Genomic DNA, 20,464 nt, shown 5'->3' with positions numbered 1-20,464 from the left:
TCTGTGGAGCAGCTGCTTCCCTGCTTGTCTCTTCTATAAATCACACGCTGAGCACTGGGGCTCAGAAAACTGGCCTTGATTTTGGCTCCCAGATGTGGCACCTCTGAGCCCCCATGTGATGGTGGGGTTGGTGCTGGGGCTCTCTGGGGAGATGCTCAGGGCAGGAGCTGGGTGCTGCTGCTCACCTCGTGTGCTGCTTTGCTGCCTCTTTGTAGCTTTCCATTTTTATCCCCTCTTTGTGGTTTCCTGGGATAAAAACTGAATGAGATGTGAAGTTGGGGGGGGGGGGGGGGAGAAGGGCTGGACTGCTGCTGGTGCTCCCAAAGCACCTGGTTGGGATCTGAGGGAGGGTTCATGTCCTCAGATGGGGAAGCAAGGCTGGAGACCTTGCAGAAGGACTGCAGGGACAGGTCCAGGGCTTGCCATACACAGACTTCAGAAGCAGAGTGGATTTTGCAGCTCAGACCTCAGATTCTCCTTGCTGACAACTTTAACCTACCGATGTGCTGTTTTTCCCATTGGGAACACAGCCAGAAACTTATTTCTGTTTTCATTCGAGATGTTATTTAGCGCTTTTAAGACTCTTCTGCGTCTCTGCAGAGCAGTTGGGCTTCTCCCTGGAAACGCACCTGAAAACTGAATTAAATTACATTGCCCGTGTCCTCCCAGGCAGAGGGGCTGCCTGTCCTGGAGGGGATGGCTCATTACTCCTGGTGACAAGGCGAGGTGACAGCCCGCAGGGCTGGTGTGTCAATTAAAGCTGACCTTACATTGGATTGAACAGCAGAGAAAGGATTTACCAAACGAAGCACAGCATCGATCAAACTCTCTGCTCTAATGGACTCAGTGCTGCTGGGGAGGAAAGGTTTCCTGGGGGGCTGCAGGCATCCTGGTGGGTCGTGTCCCCTTCCTGTGACTGCTGAAGATGCCCGTTTCATGTGAGGCTTGGGAATAATTCCCATTGTGCTTTTTGGAGTGGGTTTTGCTGTACTGCCAGCGTATGGACAGGGCTCAGAAAACACAGCTGTGGTACAGCACTGCACTCTGGCTGCCCGGCCCCGTGGCTCTGGGATGCTGCAGGGCAGGGATGCAGCCTCTCTGCCTCCTGGGTTCTGGCTCTGCTTGAAGCAATTAGGATAATGTTTAATTGCAAGCCCTGTGGGGCTGCACGGTGCACTGGGACCGAGTGCTGCAGTCCCTGCGTGCTGGCATTGCCCCACTGCTGCTCCTGGGGGCACCCAGATGGGGCTGTGCTGCCTTGAGAAATGGGCTGTATTGAAAAACAGCCAGAAACATGCCGAAATTTGGAAAAATACCTGCAAGAAAGCCTGAGGGATGTTGCACCCATCCAGCCTATTGCCAGAGCAAGGAGGAGCTGCCAGCCAGGGCTCCGCGTTTGGCCATGATGCTGCAGCAGCAGTCCCATCAGACACAGCTCAGTCGTTCAAATAACTCCTTGGGGGTCTAATTTTAGTCTCAGCCTCCTTATTTCTCACATCCTCTGGTTTTATTTGTGGGCAGGAGGAAGGGCACCGTGTCCTGATGGGAGCCTGAAAGGTCAGGTGGGCTGAAGTTGCTTTCAGAGGCGTCCCGTGGGTTGGTGTGGGATTTTGGCAATAATTTTGATGGGAGAAAAAGGAAAAGAAAAAAAACAAAAAGCACCATGACAGCTACAGAAGGAATAGCCACACGCTGGCTTCCTCTCTCTCTGTGAAATACAGCTGTGTTATCTGAGGAAAATAAGTTTATTTCACCCTGAACGTCTGCCTGGAAGGGCTCAGATGCGGAGTGGCAATGCAGACCTGTGGATACAGCCCAAATTTTAGGTTTTTTGTTTTTTTTTTTTTTGGTGATTTCATTTCTTTCCCCTTTTGTTCACTGGTTCCCATCCCTAGGGATGCAATGGAGGAGGTGCTGTGGTGCAGCGCTGCCTTTCCCCAGGTGCAGGTGGGAGCAGCCATGAGTGCAGCTCCCAGGCACATGGACGTCCCCGTGCCTTTGCTAGGCTCACTGGGTGCCCAAGAGCTGCTTGGTGGGAGGACAGTGCGTGGATTCATGTAAATTAAACAGCGATGAGAACTATTAATTATTAAGGGGCTGCTGTCAGGAAAACAATGGTTGACTTGGATAAATGGCCTGGCTTTGTTAGTTACAGCATGTGCAGTTATTAAAATGGATGGAATATGAATGATTTTGTCTTTGCTGGAGTGGGTTAGAGGCAGAGCTGGCCGTGGGACCCCAATGGCTGCAGGACTCTGCTCCTCCATGGCAGGGTTTTGCTGTGCAGCCTACAGGGTGGGTGATGCATTTTGGGTCCCCTTTGGGTGTTCAGTCCTTATGGATGAGCATCGGCACCGCTGGTGGCTTTGGGTTGCAGCAGTGCCTGCTGGTGGGGGACCGAAGGCTCTGGGGATGGGGACAGCAGGATGTGGGCATCCCAGTGGGCCCATTATGCTGGTAGGCACTTTTATCCCTACGAAAGCCTGCTGAGCACAGTTTAAAATCAGCAACAACTGCGTGCTCAATGATACGAAGGAAATGAGAATTAAATAGGTCGGGTCAGGGTGGGGGCTCACCGCTGGAGCTGTGGGCATTAATGGGAAGCTGCAGGGTCTGCATTGAAGCCATTAAGGGCTTGGAGGCACGTGCAGTGGGGTTTGGTGTCACAGGGGGACAGTCTGCCTCAGCCTTCCCTCATCACAGAATCACAGAATGGCCAGGATTGGAAGGGGCTTCAAGGATGATGAAGCTCCAACCCCCTGCCACAGGCAGGGCCACCAACCTCCACATTTCATAGCAGCCCAGGCTGCCCAGGGCCCCATCCAACCCAGCCTTGAACACCTCCAGGGGTGGACGGGGCATCACAGCCTCTCTGGGCAGCTGTTCCAGCACCTCACCGCTCTCATAGCAAAGAACTTCCCCCTGACATCCAGCCTCAATCTGCCCTCCCTTAATTCAAACCATTTCCCCCTGTCCTGCTATTATCCCCCTTTCCAAGAGTTGATTCCCCTCCTGTTTTAGGCTCCCTTTAGGTACTGCAGGCTGCAATGAGGTCACCCTGCAGCCTTGTTATCTCCAGGCTGAACAAGCCCAGCTCCCTCAGCCTGTCTTCATAGGGGAGCTGCTGCAGCCCCCTGATCATCTTCGTGTCCCCAACCCAGGGCTGAGTCCAGGCACAGTTGCACGCTCTCCCTCCTCTCCCTTTCCCTCAGGCTCCTATCTGATGGTGAACGCCTCGCAGCACGCCGCCGGTCAGCGGGCCCACCTGCTCTTCCAGGCGCTGAGCGAGAACGACACGCACTGCCTGCAGTTCAGCTACTTCATGTACAGCCGCGATGGCCACAGCCCTGGCACCCTCAGTGCCTACGTGCGGGTGATGGGGGGCCCGGTGGGCAGCGCGGTCTGGAATGCCTCAGGCTCCCACGGCCGCCAGTGGCACCAGGCTGAGCTGGCTGTCAGCTTGTTCTGGCCCAGTGAGTACCAGGTGAGTCCTCCCCGGATCCCCCCATCCCTTACAGACCCCGTGTCACCTGCTATAAATGTGCCTTAAAATCCCTTTGCTCAGGAGATGGGGCCAGCTCCAAAGGCTCGGTCCCGGGTTAGGGGACCGCTCCGCCGCGCCTGACCCCTCTGTTCGGTGCCACAGGTCCTCTTCGAGGCGGTGATCTCCAGCGAGCGCCGGGGCTACCTGGGCTTGGATGACATCCTGCTCTTGAATTATCCGTGCTGTGAGTGCAGGTGGAAGCTGGGGTTGCTGCTGTGTGGTGGGTGCTGCTGGGCTGGGATGCTCCTAGGGACTGACAGCGCTCGGGTGCAGCCTTGTGGCACCTGAGTGTCCTGTTGTCACCAGGGTGCTGGAGGTCCCATCTCGTTGGGCAGCCTTACCTCCATCACCGGCAGCTCCTGCATTGCTTCGGTTGTCAAAGGGCCTTGGTGAAATGCAGGCTTCTGCAGGGATGGAGGTCCTACCCTAGGGGCATCTCTGTGGGCTTCTTGGGAGGGATCCAGGGCTGGGATGTGCAGGTGGGACTCGAGCCCATCCTTTACTTGAAGGAAGTTGCCAGCTGCGAGCTTGGCTCCAACTGGGCAAGTTTTGGGGCATAAGATACAAGACAGACGAGAGTCTCCTTAATACTTCTTTTGTTCTATGACAGCAAAAGCCCCTCACTTCTCCCGCCTGGGTGACGTGGAGGTGAACGCGGGGCAAAATGCCACCTTCCAGTGTGTGGCTGCTGGCAAGGCTGCCGAGGCAGAGCGCTTCCTCATGCAGGTGAGATCTGTGCGTGGCAAGGATTTGGTCCTCGAGGGCCACGTTTGGTGGCTCCGAGTGCCACACTGAGCCCTCCTCATGCTTTTCTCTCCCCACTGGGCAGAGGCAGAGTGGCGAAGTGGTCCCCGCTGCCTCCGTGAAGCACATCAGTCACCGGCGCTTCCTGGCCACCTTCCAGCTGGACGAGGTGTCCAAGGGCGAGCAGGACCTGTATCGCTGTGTCACCCAGTCCAGCCGTGGCTCTGGGGTCTCCAATTTTGCTGAGCTCATTGTGAAAGGTGGGTGCCCACTGTCATCTCTATGCACTGTGCTCCTTCTCGCTCCTGATTCCGTCAGGGCACTGAGATTGCATTCACTCGCTGCAAACAAGTCAGCATGCAGTGGCTCAACATAAAACTGGGACACTATCTTTCCCACTGGCCTTAGTTCATTGATTCTTGCTTGCAGTTGAAGGGAATTCATTCTGATGAAACTTTGTGGCACCTTAGTGAATGCCAGGCAATGCATCTTCTACAAATAATCAGATTTGGTCATATGGAACCTTGATGCTTCCAGGGGCTGTTAGAGAGATGCGTGGCATGCAGCACGGGCTGACAATTAATGTCTGGTTTGTGTTGAATACTCCGGTGTCATTCCCTTATCAGTTTTGCTTGTCCTCTGGGCATGCATGCTGCAGCTTTGGGATGGGGTGAGATGCTCCAGCTGCTTCTCCTCTCTCTTCCAGAGCCTCCAACACCCATCGCACCCCCCCAGCTGCTGCGGGCTGGCTCCACTTACCTCATCATCCAGCTCAACACCAACTCCATCATCGGCGACGGCCCCATCGTGCGCAAGGAGATAGAATACCGCATGACCTCGGGGCCGTGGTCAGAGGTGCACGCTGTCAACATGCAGACCTACAAACTCTGGCACCTGGATCCTGACACAGAGTATGAGATCAGTGTCCTGCTGACACGTCCTGGTGAAGGGGGCACAGGCAAACCGGGACCCCCCCTCATCAGCCGCACCAAGTGTGCAGGTGGGTTGGCTCCTTTCTGGGAGCTTATTTTATTGTTTTTAACCAGCCAAGCCTGACTGCTCTTGATGGAGGGGCTGTGGTGCCTGTCCTTGTGGGCGCTCCTTTGAGAGTGCTATGCCAGCAGCATCCTTCCTTATGAGCTTGAAAGCAGCCACTGGAACACAGGGATGGCTTTGTCCCTGCATTGTCATCGTGCTGGTGACAGCAGCAAGCTGGGACCTGCCACCCCTATGCACGTTGTCCCTGTGGTGTCACACCAATGCATGGCAGGAGTGGAGCAGGAACAGCTGCAGGGCTGGGACGTTCTGGGCTGGAGCATTGCAGCTCTGGCCGTGTCCGTGACCCTGGGGGCCTGGCTTCTGACATTGGTAGAGAAGCAGATCTGGAGGTGCAAACCCTTAGCAGGGTGCAGCAGCCTGGGGCTGGAAGGAGTATTTCTCCCAGTTAATTCTTACAGGTGCTGCAAGTAAGACTGGGTTTCATGATTACCTCCAAGCTGATCAGAGCCGCTCTGTGTTCGATTTCCAACCGTCTCCACCTCCAGTCTAGGCTTCCAGTGCTCTTCCAGTGGGATACAAGCATGGATTTCACTCCCAACCTAGCACATGGTGGGATTAAGCAACTGTTGTTCTTCTAGCAGAGAAGCAGCTGCATTTCCATATCCTCCTGGATGTGTCAGCCATCATTCTGCTGCATCTCTGGACCAGTCCATGGTGGCAGTGGGCTTTGCAGAATCTGATCCAAAAGGACCCTGGAAGAATCCACTTAAAGGATAAATGCATCCTGCCCTGGAGCAATAGGAGATGCCCAGTGCTGTCACCCGTGTTTGACACTGTGCCTGTGTCCGTGCAGCTGTGTTAGCAACTGTGAGCACGGGTGGCTTGGCACTGGCACTAATTGCATGGAAATATTCAGTGATGTTGGTGCCTGCAGACATCCTCGTTAGCTGAGCTCTTGCTGAATTGCTATTCGTATCTGTGTTTGTTGGCCTGGGGATGCTGGGCTGTCTGTTCCCTACTGATCATTTAAATGCGCTGGAATAAGGAGATGGGTTCTTGATGGGTGAAGAAGGTGATGGGTTGGTTGCTGATGGTGATGAGGGTGAGAATCTTCATTCTGCTAATGGTGGTACCAAAGCTGAGTCCTTGAACCAGGCATAGAAGGGACTCAGACTGGGAGTGCAGGCAGTGAGGACATCCTTTGAGGAGGGCATCTGGAGCATCCAGTGAAGTTGCAAATACCTTCTGCAGCCCTGAGTTGCCCAAGTCTTCCTTGGCACAAATCCCATGGAAATTTGCAGCATGGATTCTCCCTGAGGATCTGTTCTAGGATGGGCCAGGACCTCAAAAATTCACTCTCATCATCCTTTCCTCACCCTTTAGGTCCTGAAAGGAATTAACTGGAGGTAACACAGACCACTCATATGCATACTATTGGCAAGGGAGCTTGGCTCCTCCTATTTATGCAAATGATAATTAATTTTTTTTTACTCACTCTGTCCTATTGAGAGTTTGCCATCAGCTTGATGGACAGCTGAGGGCTGCCACCTCAGTTGCAGTGTTGGGAGGCACACTGCTGCACACTGCTGTGCTCCCAGTGTCCCATTCATGGGTGAGGAGGAGCAGAAGTAGTGCTGGTGGCCTTGGAAGTCACAGGATGGTGAGGTGGGAAGGGTCCATCTGGCGCACCAAGTCCAGCAGGGCTGCCCAGGACCACATCCAGCTCACATTGGAGAATTCCAAGGAGGAGACTCCACAATCTGGGCAACATGGGGCAGCAAGCCTGTTTAGAGCTCAGGGTTGCTGTGCAGGCCTGCCGTACTTGCACTCTATGAAGTCTTCCCCTCCGTGCAATCAAAGCTGCTTTAGCTTAAACACTTACAGCAATGTATTTTGATTCTGTCTCTCCCTGGCAGAGCCCATGCGGGCCCCCAAAGGCCTGGCTTTCTCCGAGATCCAATCCAGGCAGCTGACATTGCAATGGGAGCCTCTGGGCTACAACCTGACCCGCTGCCACACGTACAGCGTCTCGCTGTGCTATCGCTACCTGGTGGGCAGTGGCCTCAACCAGACCTTCCGTGAGTGTGCCAAGATGGAGCGCAACGCCAACCGCTACACCATCAAAAACCTGCTGCCCTACAGGAACATCCACGTCAAGCTCATCCTCTCCAACCCCGAGGGCCGTAAGGAGGGCAAGGAGGTGACGTTCCAGACGGATGAGGACGGTAGGGATAACCCACACGTGAAGGGTTTGGGAGGAATGCTGTGGGTTGGTTGGATCGTGATGGGGCGGTGTGTCTACCCAGAGACGTCCCCGTCCTGTAGGATTTCAGCTGTGCCCCGTGCAGTGATGCCCATCTCACAGAATCACAGAATTGTAGGGGTTGGGGGTGTTCAAGGAAAGGCTGGATGTTGTGTTGAGGGACGTGGTTTAGTAGGAGCTACTGGGAACAGGTGAACGGTTGGACTGGGTGATCTTTTAGGTCTTTTCCAACCTTGGTGATTCTATGATTCTATGCTTCTGTGACCTCCAGAGATCATCATGTCCAACCCCCCTGCCAAAGCAGGTTCCCTACAGCAGGTCACACAGGTGGGCATCCAGGCAGGTCTTGAGCATCTCCAGAGAAGGAGACTCCACCACCTCCCTGGGCAGCCTGTTCCAGTGATCTCAACTCATGCCCACATGGGGAGCCTTCATTCGTCCTATACTGTGGAATTAAAACCTAGCAGCAATAGCAACAGTGATCAAAGCAATTAATGCTTTGCACTTAGGTGACTCCTTTCATCTGCAGAGCTCAGGCTGATTGAGTTGGCTTTGCTGGGTTTCTTGGTGAGTGCTGTGAACTGGAGGTCAGCGCATTCCCAGCACAGCTTTGCTCAGCTTCCCTTTGCTTTTCTCCCATTAACTTTGCATTTGAGTTGCACACAGCCAAACTATTTGTCTTCCCCTGCTTTCTGAGACCCAGTACCCTACCCAGGCACCAAGAAAAGGTGCATACCCTTCAAGCAAACCTGGTCTGGCTCTTTGGTCCCACTTCAATCTCTAAATACTAAAACCACAGTGATCACTTCATGCATCCTATCAGCATGCTGTGTCCTTAGACCTGAGCCTGCTCAGCCATGGGCAACCAGCTCAGTGCTCCTGATGCCTTTTTTTTTAATCTCTAATTGCTTCAGCTGTTTTCACTGTGCTGTGACTGCTGCAGCTGCTTTCTTATTGTATATTAATACAGTAGCTCCAGATGTTTTTTTGCTATACTGTAATCACTCCAGATGCTCCTCACTATACATTGATTAAGCAGGGCTGGCTGCTCCCCCCCTTGGACTGAACATGGTACAGTGAGCACTTTCCATCCCAGGAGGAATCAACATATCTTTGGGTTCATAGATGCACTGCAAATGTTATGAGTGGGTTTGGCCCAGCTAACCCTATTCAATTTAGCTACATTAGATACTCAGTTTATCTAAATTAGCTAATGACAGGGTGTGAAGCTCAGCTGCTGCAGCTCCTGCACTGCCATGGCCAGGGCAATGTAGTGTCTCTGAAAGCTTGCAGAAGAGCAGCAGTGGGTGCCGTGGCTGAGCTGGGGGCTCTGCAGTCACCTCACTGTGTGATGGGGACATTCCCACCTTATGCTCTCCATCTCCATGGCACTGAGGTGTTCCCTGCTGCTTTTCAAGCAACCAGACCTGATAGGGACAGGCTGAAATCTTTCCCCCCTCTGCACTTGATGAGGATGATCTGAGCTACCAGGACTGGTTGACAAGCAGCCCCACGTGCAATTAAGAGGAGATGGCAAAGACTCAATAATAGAACCTTTGATTGTGTTTTGTTTGAATCTTTTGTGCTTTGTTTGCATTGTCTGTTTGTGCATCACTGGGGCTTCTCTAGGTAATTACAGGCCTGTCAGGCTCACTTCAGTGCCTGGCAAAATTATGGAGAAAATTATTGTGGGAGTTACTGAGAAACATCTGGAAGGCAGCACAGCATTGGTCACAGCCAACGTGGGTTCATGAGAGGAAGGTCCTGGTTAATTAATGAACTTAAGCTTCTTTTATGGCAAGGTCACACACCTCGTTGACCAAGGAAGCAGATGGATGTAATCTGTGGTACAGTTCTGCAGGGCTCCATTTTTGGGCTGGTGCTTTCCTGGCTTTCCTTTCTTCCCTCCCCTCTGCAGCAGCAGAGCAATGTGTTGGTGCTGCGGGGAGACGGCTCTTGCCCCTGCTGGCTGCAAGCCAGAGTAAATACGTGCAAATACAGGTATATGTGTGTGGCAGAGGGCTTTGCACACTGCTGGGATCTGCCCACGTGGCCATGGAGTGTTTTGTACCCACAGGTGAGCACCCTGCCTTTGTTTTGCAGAAGAAATATGGTTTTATAGGTGCACGCATTCCTGCCCTAAAGATTCCCAGGAATTTAATAAGTGTCTCGTGTACACCTGTAGGACATGATGCTTCTGATTAGATTAACTTGTGAATCAAGTGGAAATTGTGTATTTGCACGGTGGGAAGTGTGCAGAAGGCAATCCCTCTCCCTTGGCTGTATAATTAGATCTGAACAAAAGCTGCAAAAAAAATAAAATAAAATAAAGGGAAGATGGGAAGAGCTGGCATCTGGGTGGAAGAGGCCCATGTGAGGTTGCCTGGCTCCACCTACTTGGACCCAAATAGCAGAGCTCAGCAAAGCTGTGCTGAATGTGATGCTATCGGTGAGATCTTGCCTGGATTGTGTCCCACCTGAGGGCTGTTCCCAAGGTAATAACTGCTAATGATGGTTCCCACTGTGCCTCCAGCATCCTGGTCCCACGTGCACTATGCTGGTTTTCTGGTTTAAGTGGGTTTAATTGCTCCTGAAATGAGGGGTGTGATTTTTTTTTTTTTTTTTTTTTTTTTTTTTTTTTGGGCACTAAAGCTTGCAGCAGATGCTGCTGCTTGGGAATAATGGTCTTGGCTGAACAATTGCCTATTCTGCCCTCCTTAACAACCCCCTTGGGTTGGGGGTGGGGGAAGGATGATAAAAGATAAAGAAAAATAAGTGAATATCAATCCTGACACCTTCAGCTGCTATTATTTGTAGTTGTTACTGGTGGTGGTGTTAGCTAGTGTGGAGAGCTGGGGTACTGTGAGCACTTCTGCTGGGGGGGGGGGGAAGGCTGCATTGTGGGGGCAGTGCCAGCACTCACAGCAAAGCCCAGGGGGACTCATCCTAACCCTTTTCCTTTCCCAGTGCCTGGTGGCATCGCCTCTGAGTCACTCACATTCACCCCTCTGGAGGATATGATCTTTCTGAAGTGGGAGGAACCGGTGGAGCCCAATGGCCTCATCACGCAGTACGAGGTACATCCTGAGCCTTGGCAACTCTGGTACCCACAGAATTATCAGAGTGCTGCAGGGAGGAAGGGAGCATTGATCCAGCGCACTGAAATCCTTCTGACTGCAGGGTTTCTCTCCTGGGTAGCCCTGCTTTCAGTGCCAGGACTGCTTTCCAGCAGCAGCTTTTCCAAACACTTTGCCGTTTACCCCAAAACACAACAAGCACAGGCATCAATAATCCGCGTGGGTCCCTTCCGACTTTGGGATATTCTCTTCTATTCTGTGACATTCCCTGTGTTTCTGCTCACTCATGATGCTCTACTCTGTCCCTCCAGATCAGCTACCAAAGCATTGAATCCTCTGACCCAGCAGTCAACGTGCCCGGCCCGCGACGCACCGTCTCCAAGCTGCGCAATGAGACTTACCATGTCTTCTCCAACCTGCACCCTGGCACCACCTACCTCTTCTCAGTTCGTGCCCGCACAGGCAAGGGCTTTGGCCAGACAGCACTCACTGAGATCACCACCAACATATCTGGTAAGTGCTGTGGAATCTGGCTCTGAGAGCTTCTCTGCGCAGGTGCGATGGATTCCCTTCCTTGCTTTGAGGGTGCTTCTGTCCTCAGGGTGATGCTAGTGCCATGTCAGGGGTTGGGTGAGATGCTGTCTCCAAGCACAAAGGGCCCATCTTAAGGCTGGAGCATTTGGATCCTGCCAGGGTTGCATCCTGTGCTGCCTGCTGGACTTGTGGCATTGAATCCCTCACTGCAACCCCAGGTCCTCTCCAAAACACAGTGCTTGCTGAAGAGAGAGTTTTGCACATGCCTCAGCTTCCCCCATGCAGGCAGCCCTGCACACACAAGGGCTGCTGCTCAGTCCTCCGTGCTCTCTTTGCAGCTCCTACCTTCGACTATGGGGATATGCCATCACCACTGGGCGAGTCAGAGAGCACGATCACGGTGCTGCTGCGGCCAGCACAGGGCCGGGGGGCTCCCATCAGGTAAATGAGGACTGCAAGGGGCTGAGAGCACGGTGGGAAGGGCAAGGCCATCCTTGCAAAGTTAACCTGTATCTTGCACCTTCCACCCACCCAGTACCTACCAGGTCATCGTGGAGGAAGATCGGCCCAAGAGGATCAAGCGGGAGCTGGGTGGGCAGGAGTGCTTCCCGGTGCCACTGACGTTTGATGATGCCATGTCTCGTGGCTCTGTGCACTATTTTGGGGCTGAGCTGCCTGCTAGCAGCCTCACTGAAGCCAAGCCGTTCACTGTAGGGGACAACCAGACCTACAGTGGCTACTGGAACCCGCCACTGGAGCCCAAGAAGGCCTATCTCATCTATTTCCAGGCCATGAGCAACCTCAGAGGGGTGAGTACCTGTATGTCTCTGGGTCTCCTTGGGGATGCTGGTATATCTACTTTGCCACCAGCTGCATGGCATCCTAGGGGTGCTGGGAAGTGGGGCTTGCTTTAGGTCCTTCTGGCTGCTCACCCTTGGAGCTCACACTGTCCTATTTAGGGGCTGTCACCCAGGGCCACGGGGACGTGTTGGGAGCACAGCTGGGTGCTTTCCATCCTCCCCACAGGCTGGGCGCCCCTGGGACATATGTGTCCCCTGCCTGGGCCTGGCTGCTGAGGCTGGAGGGGTCCAACCTCAGCTCCTGCTGCTGTGGAACAGAACCCTCAGACAAGAAGGGATTTGGGAGCGAAGAGTTGTCAACATATTCCTGGGCCACCAGTTCCTTGGCTTTCTGGCACCAACACCTGGATCCATCTGTCCTAAGCTCTGCCCTCTGTTCGGGCTGATTTCCTCCAAGGACCCTCAGGATACCTTTACCATCCTCACGTGCTCCAGCAGACCCCTTTCCAGCTGGGGCAGAAGCTGCCAAACACAAAGCAACAGGACCATGGCAGCATCCTCATCTCAGCTCCTGCACAGATCCACGCACTGGCTGGCAGCTCGCTTTTTTGCAGGGAGGGATGTGAATTTTGAATCCTTCTCCATTGGGATCTTTCACACCTCGCTGGGTTGTAATTAGAGCTGAGACAGGCTGCTGCATCTCGGCTCTGGCTCACTTGGGCACTGCTGGATGATAACTGGTGCTTTACAGCCTTCCTGCTGGGAGCCAATGGGTTTGCCCTGGCTGCTGTCAGACACTGAGAGAAAGCTGCATCCCAGCTTGGGTTTGCCATGGTTCTCGGGCCAGCTGGACCACAAAGCAGGAGAAGCCAGACCTGGAACTCTCTGGGATTGCAGCATTGTGCCAGCTGCCCCGGGCACTTTGCATGGACAGATTTTGGTTGGGCTGCGTGGATGGAGCCCATGGTGCTCCAGTGCTGGTGTCCTGATGTGCTGGAGGAAGCTTAGAGAGGAGAACTGCAAAAACAGTGGATTTCTTTTCTGCCAGAAATCAAACACATCAAAAGATGGAATATTTTAGCTGAATTCACAGCTCAAATGCTGAGATTATTGGACAGCTGAGCTTGAAGCCATCATGGTAACATTAGCAGAACGTGCAGAGCACCAGGGATGGAATGTGAAGACTTTGCTGAATGACCTAGGATGCTTTGGCTACAATCTTTAGCTCACTGGTGATGTGCAGATCCTCCAAGAGCTCGCTCAGGATCTTCCCTTTGCACGCCGCTGAGTTTTGTTGCCCTGGTTAAACCAAAGGACATTGGTATAGGAGATGCTGGGGACGGATAATTCAGCAGTGGGTGCTTCAACGTAAATCAATTGGAAACTGATTCAGTTTGAGGGCAAAAGCAAGCCAGGCTTGCATCCAGCCAGCCTCTGACTCCCCATCTTTTTCCTCTGCAGGAAACCCGGCTCAACTGCATCCGCATTGCCCGCAAAGGTAAGCTCCCTGCTCCTGCTGAGCTCCTTGCTCACTGCAGCTATCCCAGCTAGATTTCTTCTGCTGAGGCTATGGACCCAGAGTGCTGCTCTGAGATTGGGGATTTCTTATGTATTTAGCTTTTCCTCTTGCTAGAATTTTGCTCTGATGTATTGTAGTGGCTGTTGTAGGATGGGGCTGATTGTGCCCCAGGGATTGGGAGACAGAGGGATGTGCTTAAGGCACTGTGGATCTCCAGGCTGTGCAGAATAAAGTCCCTTCATGGGACTCAGATGGGATAAAACATGCAGAGCATATGGTGGGGAAAAATTACAGGGAAGAGACCTGGGCGTTGTTGGGCTCTGCTGTTACAGCATCCTTTGCATCCTCTGCACGTAAAGGAGACAGCACAACGCATTACATAGAATTCACATAACTGGATGCAGTGATATTTGCGAGTCCCTTCCAGCTCAGGATATTCTGTGATTTGATTTCCACATGCATTCATTCCACATGCAGGGTGCAGCAAAGCATGTCTGCCCACGGTCTGAACATTGTCACGGAGCACATGCATCCATCCTGGTGCCCAAAGGAGCACTTCTTTCTCTTCCCTCCCTTTTTTTTCCCACCTGACATTGCCACTTGGTTTTACATCCAAGGAAGAGGAAGGTGCCCAGCCCTGGCTGGGGGTTACACGAGGAAGCTGAGCATTGAGCCTCTCATGCTTTCCCCTGGCAGCTGCCTGCAAAGAGAGCAAACGGCCTCTGGAGGTGTCTCAGCACTCAGAGGAGATGGGGCTGATCCTGGGAATCTGTGCTGGTGGGCTCGTCGTCCTCATTATCCTGCTGGGAGCCATCATCGTTGTCATTCGGAAAGGGTAAGGAGACCTGCACTTCCATCTGCCCATCCTCCCTGCTGTAACCAGTGGATGCAGTGCTATCTGGAGGTGACTGGGAGCCCCACTGCTGCACTGGGTGGGCTTCAGATCTTCCTCCCAGCCAAACTAATGTCAGTAGTTGGGATTGGTGAGATTTCTTCACTTGCTTCCTCTGTCACATCCAACCTATACCTGTCAGATAGCCTGAGGAGGGGCTGGCATTCAGTCTGGCTGGGTAGCAGGGAGATGTTGAGCATCTGGGGCATTGCTTGGGTTGAAGGCATGGAATAAATCCATGCAGCTGCAGTGAGAAGGGCACAGCAGGAGGTGACCCTGGGAACCAAGGTGCAAAGTCCTGGGACGCTCCTTCACCCTGGAGACCCTGCAGCTTCAGTCCGTAATCACTCTCCTCCGTGTTTTCTGGTCTGTTACAGCTTTGTGCAGCTCTGTTAGTTTTGTATGGACTGAAATGCTGCTGCATGGGGGATGTTGGGGCAGTGCTGAGCCTCACTGTCCCCATCCCTGTCCCTCTGCTCAAGGACAATGGGAGCAGCCCCATCCCCCTGGCAAGGAGATGCAGGTGCCTGCACAAGATATGGATGCTCAGCATCCCCGCTCTGCCCAGACTCATTTTAATGCAGAAATACTCTTTTTTAAAGTAAAACATGAGCAGTAACATGCTGAGCCCCTCCAGCTTTTCTGGCTCTAAATGAAACATTCCGATTCATTTGTGTTCTGGAGGGGAGCTTTCCCAACACTCACCCACTGGGGACCCCAAACTCCCCTCCCATGGGGGTGTCCCTGTGCTTTGTGATCTGGGATGGGACTGTGGCCATGCAGCTGTTGTTGGGGAAGCTCAGCAGGATGGGAGGGAGGAGGATGAGGGCTTTCTGGGACACACAGCCCCAGGAGCTCTGGGGATGCAGCCACTGCTTTTTTGCTGAAGCGCAGCACCCTGGAAAGTGGCCTTTTACTTCAGGGGGCCCAAGGCAGCACTGAGCCGTGGGGGGCATTAAAAGCAGGGCTGGCACGGCAGGGGAAAAAAGGGCAGCAATTAAATGAGCTTGGGAGCGATGGGAGGAAAGTATGCTAATGGCCAGGGGGAGCGAAACAACCACAGCCCGTGCAAATCTGCAGATCTCTTTATGACTCTGTTTGCTTTGAAGGATTCTTGCTGGCTTGTGCCAGCTTGAAAGTAGGGCTGTGGTGTCCCGTCATCACTGCAGCACACACTGCAGAGGTGTGCAGGGTTGGCCCGTGGCTCCTTGCCACCCTGTGCATGTGGTGCTGGGCATCGTCTGGATGGAGCAAACACTCGTAGTGCTGATGGATTTGAAGCCCTTTGGTTCTCGTGAGTGGTGCTGTTGGGCCAGCAGAGAGAAAACTGCTGCGTTTCCGTTGCCCTTTGCTGTGGTGTCCCAGCGTGAACTGGCAGAAGGGGCCACAAATTAGACCCAGTGTTTGAGGATACAAACACGGAGCTGTTGGAAGCTGGGATTAGCTCATCAATCTCCTCTGGAGCGTTTTGCTGTTGGGAAATGCTGATGTGGTGGAATGGAAATGTGCCCCCAGAATCCACTCGTCTGTAATGAATGGTGACAGCCGGCGTAGGCGACCCTGGCCCCATGTTCCCTGATGGGGGAAGCAACACCACCTCCCTGGGGATGGCCCAAATTCTCAGCACGTTCACTGTTCAGTCTCATGAAACGTGAAATATCCCCTGGGCAACTCTCTGACCATGGCTGCCACAAGAGCTGGTGCTTGGGCTCTGCTGCCAGGATGCCTGGACTGCTGTGGGTGCAGCCAGGGTTCTGTCTGATGTGCTTGGTTTTTCTGAGCACGGAGTTGGGCTGAAGTCCCTGGTGCTTTGTATGACAGCTCAGAGCTCCCCAGCCATAACTCACTGTGTTAGGGCATGTGCAGCCCATTACCTGCTCTCCTGGTATGTATGGAGTATGTATGATTTGAGGCAGTGCAGAATGAGGATGGCTCTTGGGGGAGGAGGGCTGAGAGGAAGGGGAACCTTCTGAGGTGCTCGTGGTGTGCGGGTGCCTGCCTATTCTGTGCTCTCCTTCCCTGCACGCTGCCCTAGAGCCCCACTTTCTCCATCAAAGAAAAGCTGCTTGTGCAATTTGTGCCATTCTCTTTGTTTGCATGCTTGCCAGGAGGAACTACTATTCTTACTCCTATTACCCGTAAGTAATTGTCATTCTCTCTCTCCTCCTTCCCTCCTGCCCTCCTTGCTCTGCTGCTCTCCACTCTAACAAGTCCTTTTCTTTGTCAAGTACATCTTAAGGGCCTCTTTGGCTTGGGAAAATAATGCTTTTGAGCTCGTTAGGATGGAAGGCAGTATAAGCAGAAAGGGTCAGATACCCAGCATGGCTGTGCTCCTGCTCGAATTCAGGGTTTTGGCAGCATCCTGCAGTGTCCTTTCCTCACCAGTGTGAGGTCCCTCGGGTGGTGTGGGCTCAGGTCTCCTGCTGGTTCTGCCCCCAGAAGTGGGCAATGAGGATGCACAGCTGAGCCTGCAGAAGATGCTCCATGCAGAGGAGCATCTCTCCCAAGCCAAAGAGGCTGCAGCTGGATTTGGGGCACCAGAATACCAAAGCACCAGGGGAAATAAGCTGTCCTGCAGCCCCAAATAAACCAAAGCTTGAGGAGCTGGTTTGGGGTCTGGCCGTGATGCTCGGTTCAGCCTTATTCTTTTCCCCTTTGCATTTCCCTGCAGCAAACCTGTCAACATGACCAAAGCAACAATTAATTACCGCCATGAGAAGACACACATGATGAGTGCCATCGACAGGAGCTTCACGGACCAGAGCACACTGCAAGAGGATGAGAGGCTGGGGCTGTCCTTCATGGACACCCACAACTACAGCAACCGTGGTAAGGACAGGGAGCTGCAGTGTTCCCATGACTGTGAGTGTCAGAGCAGCAACGTGCCCCGCTCAGCTCTTTGGCTCTGACCACAGCTGTGCACAGCTGTGGGGTTTGGAGGCTTGAAGAGCCCCAGCCTTCATATCAGAGGGAGACTGATAACTGAACACCCACTGGAGTACGCGACTCGGCACTGATTTAGTTGTAAAATAACTCGTTCAGTGCCTCGGTTTCAAACATATGCTAATAACATCTGTTACAGTAACTCCAAGATGCTGCTTTACACACAGCTCTTCTCCACCGATGCTGGATTAATATGATTCCTGGCATTGTCTCGCAGACAGTAGAAGCCCAGAGGGCAAACTTTTCCTCCTTTTAATACATCTGTATAAGTGTATTATTTTTCAGTTACTGTCCTACTGGGGCTCCTCGAAACACTCATAGCCAGGCTGGTTTGTACTGAGATTTTTCTCCATCTTGGAGCTAGAATAGCCAGCCATGCTGTGTTTCTTTTGGGAGATCCAGCTGTAGAGCTGGATCCTGCTCCCTCCTGGGCTCGGGCTGCTGTTCTGCTCTGCTGTGTGCTGCTCCCTGTCCCTCTGCTGGCCCTTGCCTCAGTTTTCTTGCATTTAAGCAAAGCCAGGACTGCATCTCATAAAGGGTCCTCAGTGTGTGACCGTGCAGATCCCAGCCTGCATGGAGCTGCTGGCACACTGCAACACCCACAGTTCTTTTCCTATTAAGCTTGATGGAGAAGGGCTCTGTGTAGGCTGCGTGAGGAGCCAGCAAAAGTGAGTGGCTGATCCTTGCATTTGAGCAGACCCCCCCCGCCAAAAAAAAAAACAAAAAAACCTGGCAGCTCTGAGCAAGCCAGCATGGGTGGTTTTTAGAGGTGTTGTTAGGGAAACTACATCCAGGGCTGCACTGTCACAGCAGAGCTGCTCGCTGGCACCGTGAGATCTGCAGCAGCCGTCTCTCTTGGCAGCAATGAGGAGCATCAGTTCTCGTGCAAACCCAAATTTCAGGATCATGTGTGCTGGCCATGCAGCAGCCCTGTGGGGTGAGCATGGGGGAGCTGTGCCAATAATTATATGACACTGGCATAATCTGGGTAAAACACTGCATAAGCTCGTGCATTAACCCTCAGCAAAGTCCATTTGTGTCAGTGCTAGAAATAAGAGGATCGTATCCAGCAGTGAGGAAAATTAACCTTTAGGATAGGCTGGGGACTTTGGCAATGCAGTTCTTCGAGTCAGGTCTTTAAGTGAATATTTATGCATGTAGCTTATACTGGTCTGGATGGGAGGTAAGTGCTTGAATCAATGAGAATAAGCAGTGAGCCCTCTTAAGATCTTGCCCACTGGTTTCTAAGAGGTGTGCTGTGGTTCTGAGAGGTGTGCTGAGGTCCTAAGAGACTGTAATGGCCCTTGCCAGCTTCAGGCTGCAAGAACAGCTGCAGAGAGTGTGGTGGGGTCTGGAGCAAACTTTGTCACCCTGAGAGAGACCAGTGTTGGGGCAGAGAACTGGAGAACTTCATTGTCCTCGCTTTGTGGGTGTGAGGGGCTGATGGGAGCAATGCCTCAGACCCTGATTATCTCCTGTGTCCCTCCTGGTTTGCAGGTGACCAGCGCAGCAGTGTGGTCAATGAGTCCAGCAGCCTGCTGGGGGGCTCTCCTCGCCGCCAGTGTGGCCGCAAAGGGTCCCCATATCACACAGGGCAGCTGCACCCTGCTGTGCGCGTGGCCGACCTCCTCCAACACATCAACCAGATGAAGACAGCAGAAGGCTATGGCTTCAAGCAGGAGTACGAGGTGAGAGCGTTGTGTGCTGTGTTTTGAAGGTACGTGGTAGTGTGGATGAGGACCCCGAGGTGTGGCGTGGTGGTGTACAGGACCCTTGTACAAGAGGATGACCTGGAGCTACAATGCTCTGGAAGGAAGGAGCTGGAGATCACAGCTCTCTGAGCTCCCCAAGTCTTTAGGTGTCAGCACAGGAGGTGTTCCTGCTTTTTCTGGCTGAGTCTTGATTGGGTTTCTGGCTGCTCTCTATTTAATCAGCAGCTGAAAAGCAAGGTGAGCTGAGGCAGCTCTGCCAGCCCTGCAGTAGGTCACCCAGCATCTTCTGCTGGTGCTGGAGGTGCTTTTCCTTGCTCAGGTCCTCCTGGGCAAATGCCAAGCGGTGTCACTTCTCTTGCCACTTCTTCCCTCTCCCATCGACTCTCCCTGCAGTAAGCATGGACACAGACTGAGGATGAGCAATTTCTCTGCAAGCTGGCAGCTCCCAAGGCCATGCAGAGGCAGCAGGAGGGACCATCCCTGCTCCACCAGGGGAGGGACATCACCCTGAGGGTCACCACTTGCATCATGCCCATCCCATCCCATTGGGCTGCAGTCCTTGGAGCGCGGAATTCTTCACAGCTCTGCTGCAATGCACGTGGCCATGCTGATTTCTCAGCTTCTTGGTGTCCCACAGTTCTAGCGATTGAAATTTCCCAGTGAAATTACTGTTTAATGTTGTTTCAAGTGCAGGAGCTTTTTTTTCCCCCTTTTTTTTATGTATTGGACAAACCAGGGCTGGCTATAATCATTAGTGCTCCTTGAAAAGCTGCTGTATGTTCTTGGAACCTAGTCATTTGAAAGCACTCAGATATTATGGGAGGGGAGAAAACATGTAATTTCCTTCCACTTTCCTCCTCTTACGCCAATCTATGAATGTTACTGTTATTACATGCAAACCTGTTCCGTGCTGGGGAGAGAAGGATCTGGGGAAATTTAAAAAAAAAAAAGAAAAAAAAGAGAAAAAACAAACTAGAAAAAAAACAAGCAATATGTAATTTGCTGGAAAATAGAGCATTCTGTGGATGCAACAGAAGTGTAGAGCTGGCAGAACTGCTGTGGAATCGACGTCTCTGCCCTGATCCCTGGGAGGGTTTTGGAGGTAGGGCTGTTCCCAGAGCCCTGTCCTCAGGCTGTGACAGCTGTCTCTCTTTGCAGAGCTTCTTTGAAGGCTGGGATGCTTCAAAGAAGAAAGACAAGACCAAAGGGAGGCAGGATCATGTGTCGACATGTAAGTGCATGTAGCAAAGGCTTGGACACCCTGAACAGTGTTTTCAGCCTTCCAGAGGGCTGGGTTTTATTTTGCTTTATTGTGTCTGGTCCATGGCAAGGAATAAACAGATGGGGTTTGGCTGGTAAGGGGCAGCAGAAAGCTTCTTGCGTAGCAGGGGTCGGGGCCTGGGAGCTCCCATTGGGCTACAGCACTGGAGGAAACAG

General features: G+C 52.8%; 1 protein-coding gene across 4 annotated transcripts in view; it reads left to right on the top strand.

The window, feature by feature from the left end:
* Positions 1-20,464, top strand: part of PTPRU (protein tyrosine phosphatase receptor type U) — a 46,019-nt gene that overhangs the window by 10,890 nt on the left and 14,665 nt on the right. For all 4 annotated transcript variants that reach the window (XM_042833873.1, XM_042833876.1, XM_042833875.1 and 1 more), the window contains exons 3-17: positions 3,213-3,484; positions 3,647-3,728; positions 4,155-4,270; positions 4,374-4,548; positions 4,995-5,288; positions 7,204-7,512; positions 10,518-10,627; positions 10,939-11,140; positions 11,500-11,602; positions 11,697-11,970; positions 13,423-13,459; positions 14,177-14,315; positions 17,044-17,201; positions 18,813-19,003; positions 20,186-20,258. In XM_042833873.1, the coding sequence (XP_042689807.1) occupies positions 3,213-3,484; positions 3,647-3,728; positions 4,155-4,270; positions 4,374-4,548; positions 4,995-5,288; positions 7,204-7,512; positions 10,518-10,627; positions 10,939-11,140; positions 11,500-11,602; positions 11,697-11,970; positions 13,423-13,459; positions 14,177-14,315; positions 17,044-17,201; positions 18,813-19,003; positions 20,186-20,258 (2,535 nt within the window). The remainder of the gene's footprint in view (positions 1-3,212; positions 3,485-3,646; positions 3,729-4,154; positions 4,271-4,373; positions 4,549-4,994; positions 5,289-7,203; positions 7,513-10,517; positions 10,628-10,938; positions 11,141-11,499; positions 11,603-11,696; positions 11,971-13,422; positions 13,460-14,176; positions 14,316-17,043; positions 17,202-18,812; positions 19,004-20,185; positions 20,259-20,464) is intronic.

This window comes from Centrocercus urophasianus, unplaced genomic scaffold (assembly GCF_019232065.1).
Source record: "Centrocercus urophasianus isolate 14NV4802_14NV808 unplaced genomic scaffold, USGS_Curo_1.0 seq_43, whole genome shotgun sequence".
In the NCBI taxonomy this organism is placed as follows: domain Eukaryota; kingdom Metazoa; phylum Chordata; class Aves; order Galliformes; family Phasianidae; genus Centrocercus; species Centrocercus urophasianus.
The sequence above is the reverse complement of the archived record's forward strand: the minus strand, read 5'-3'. Positions and strand labels throughout refer to the sequence as shown.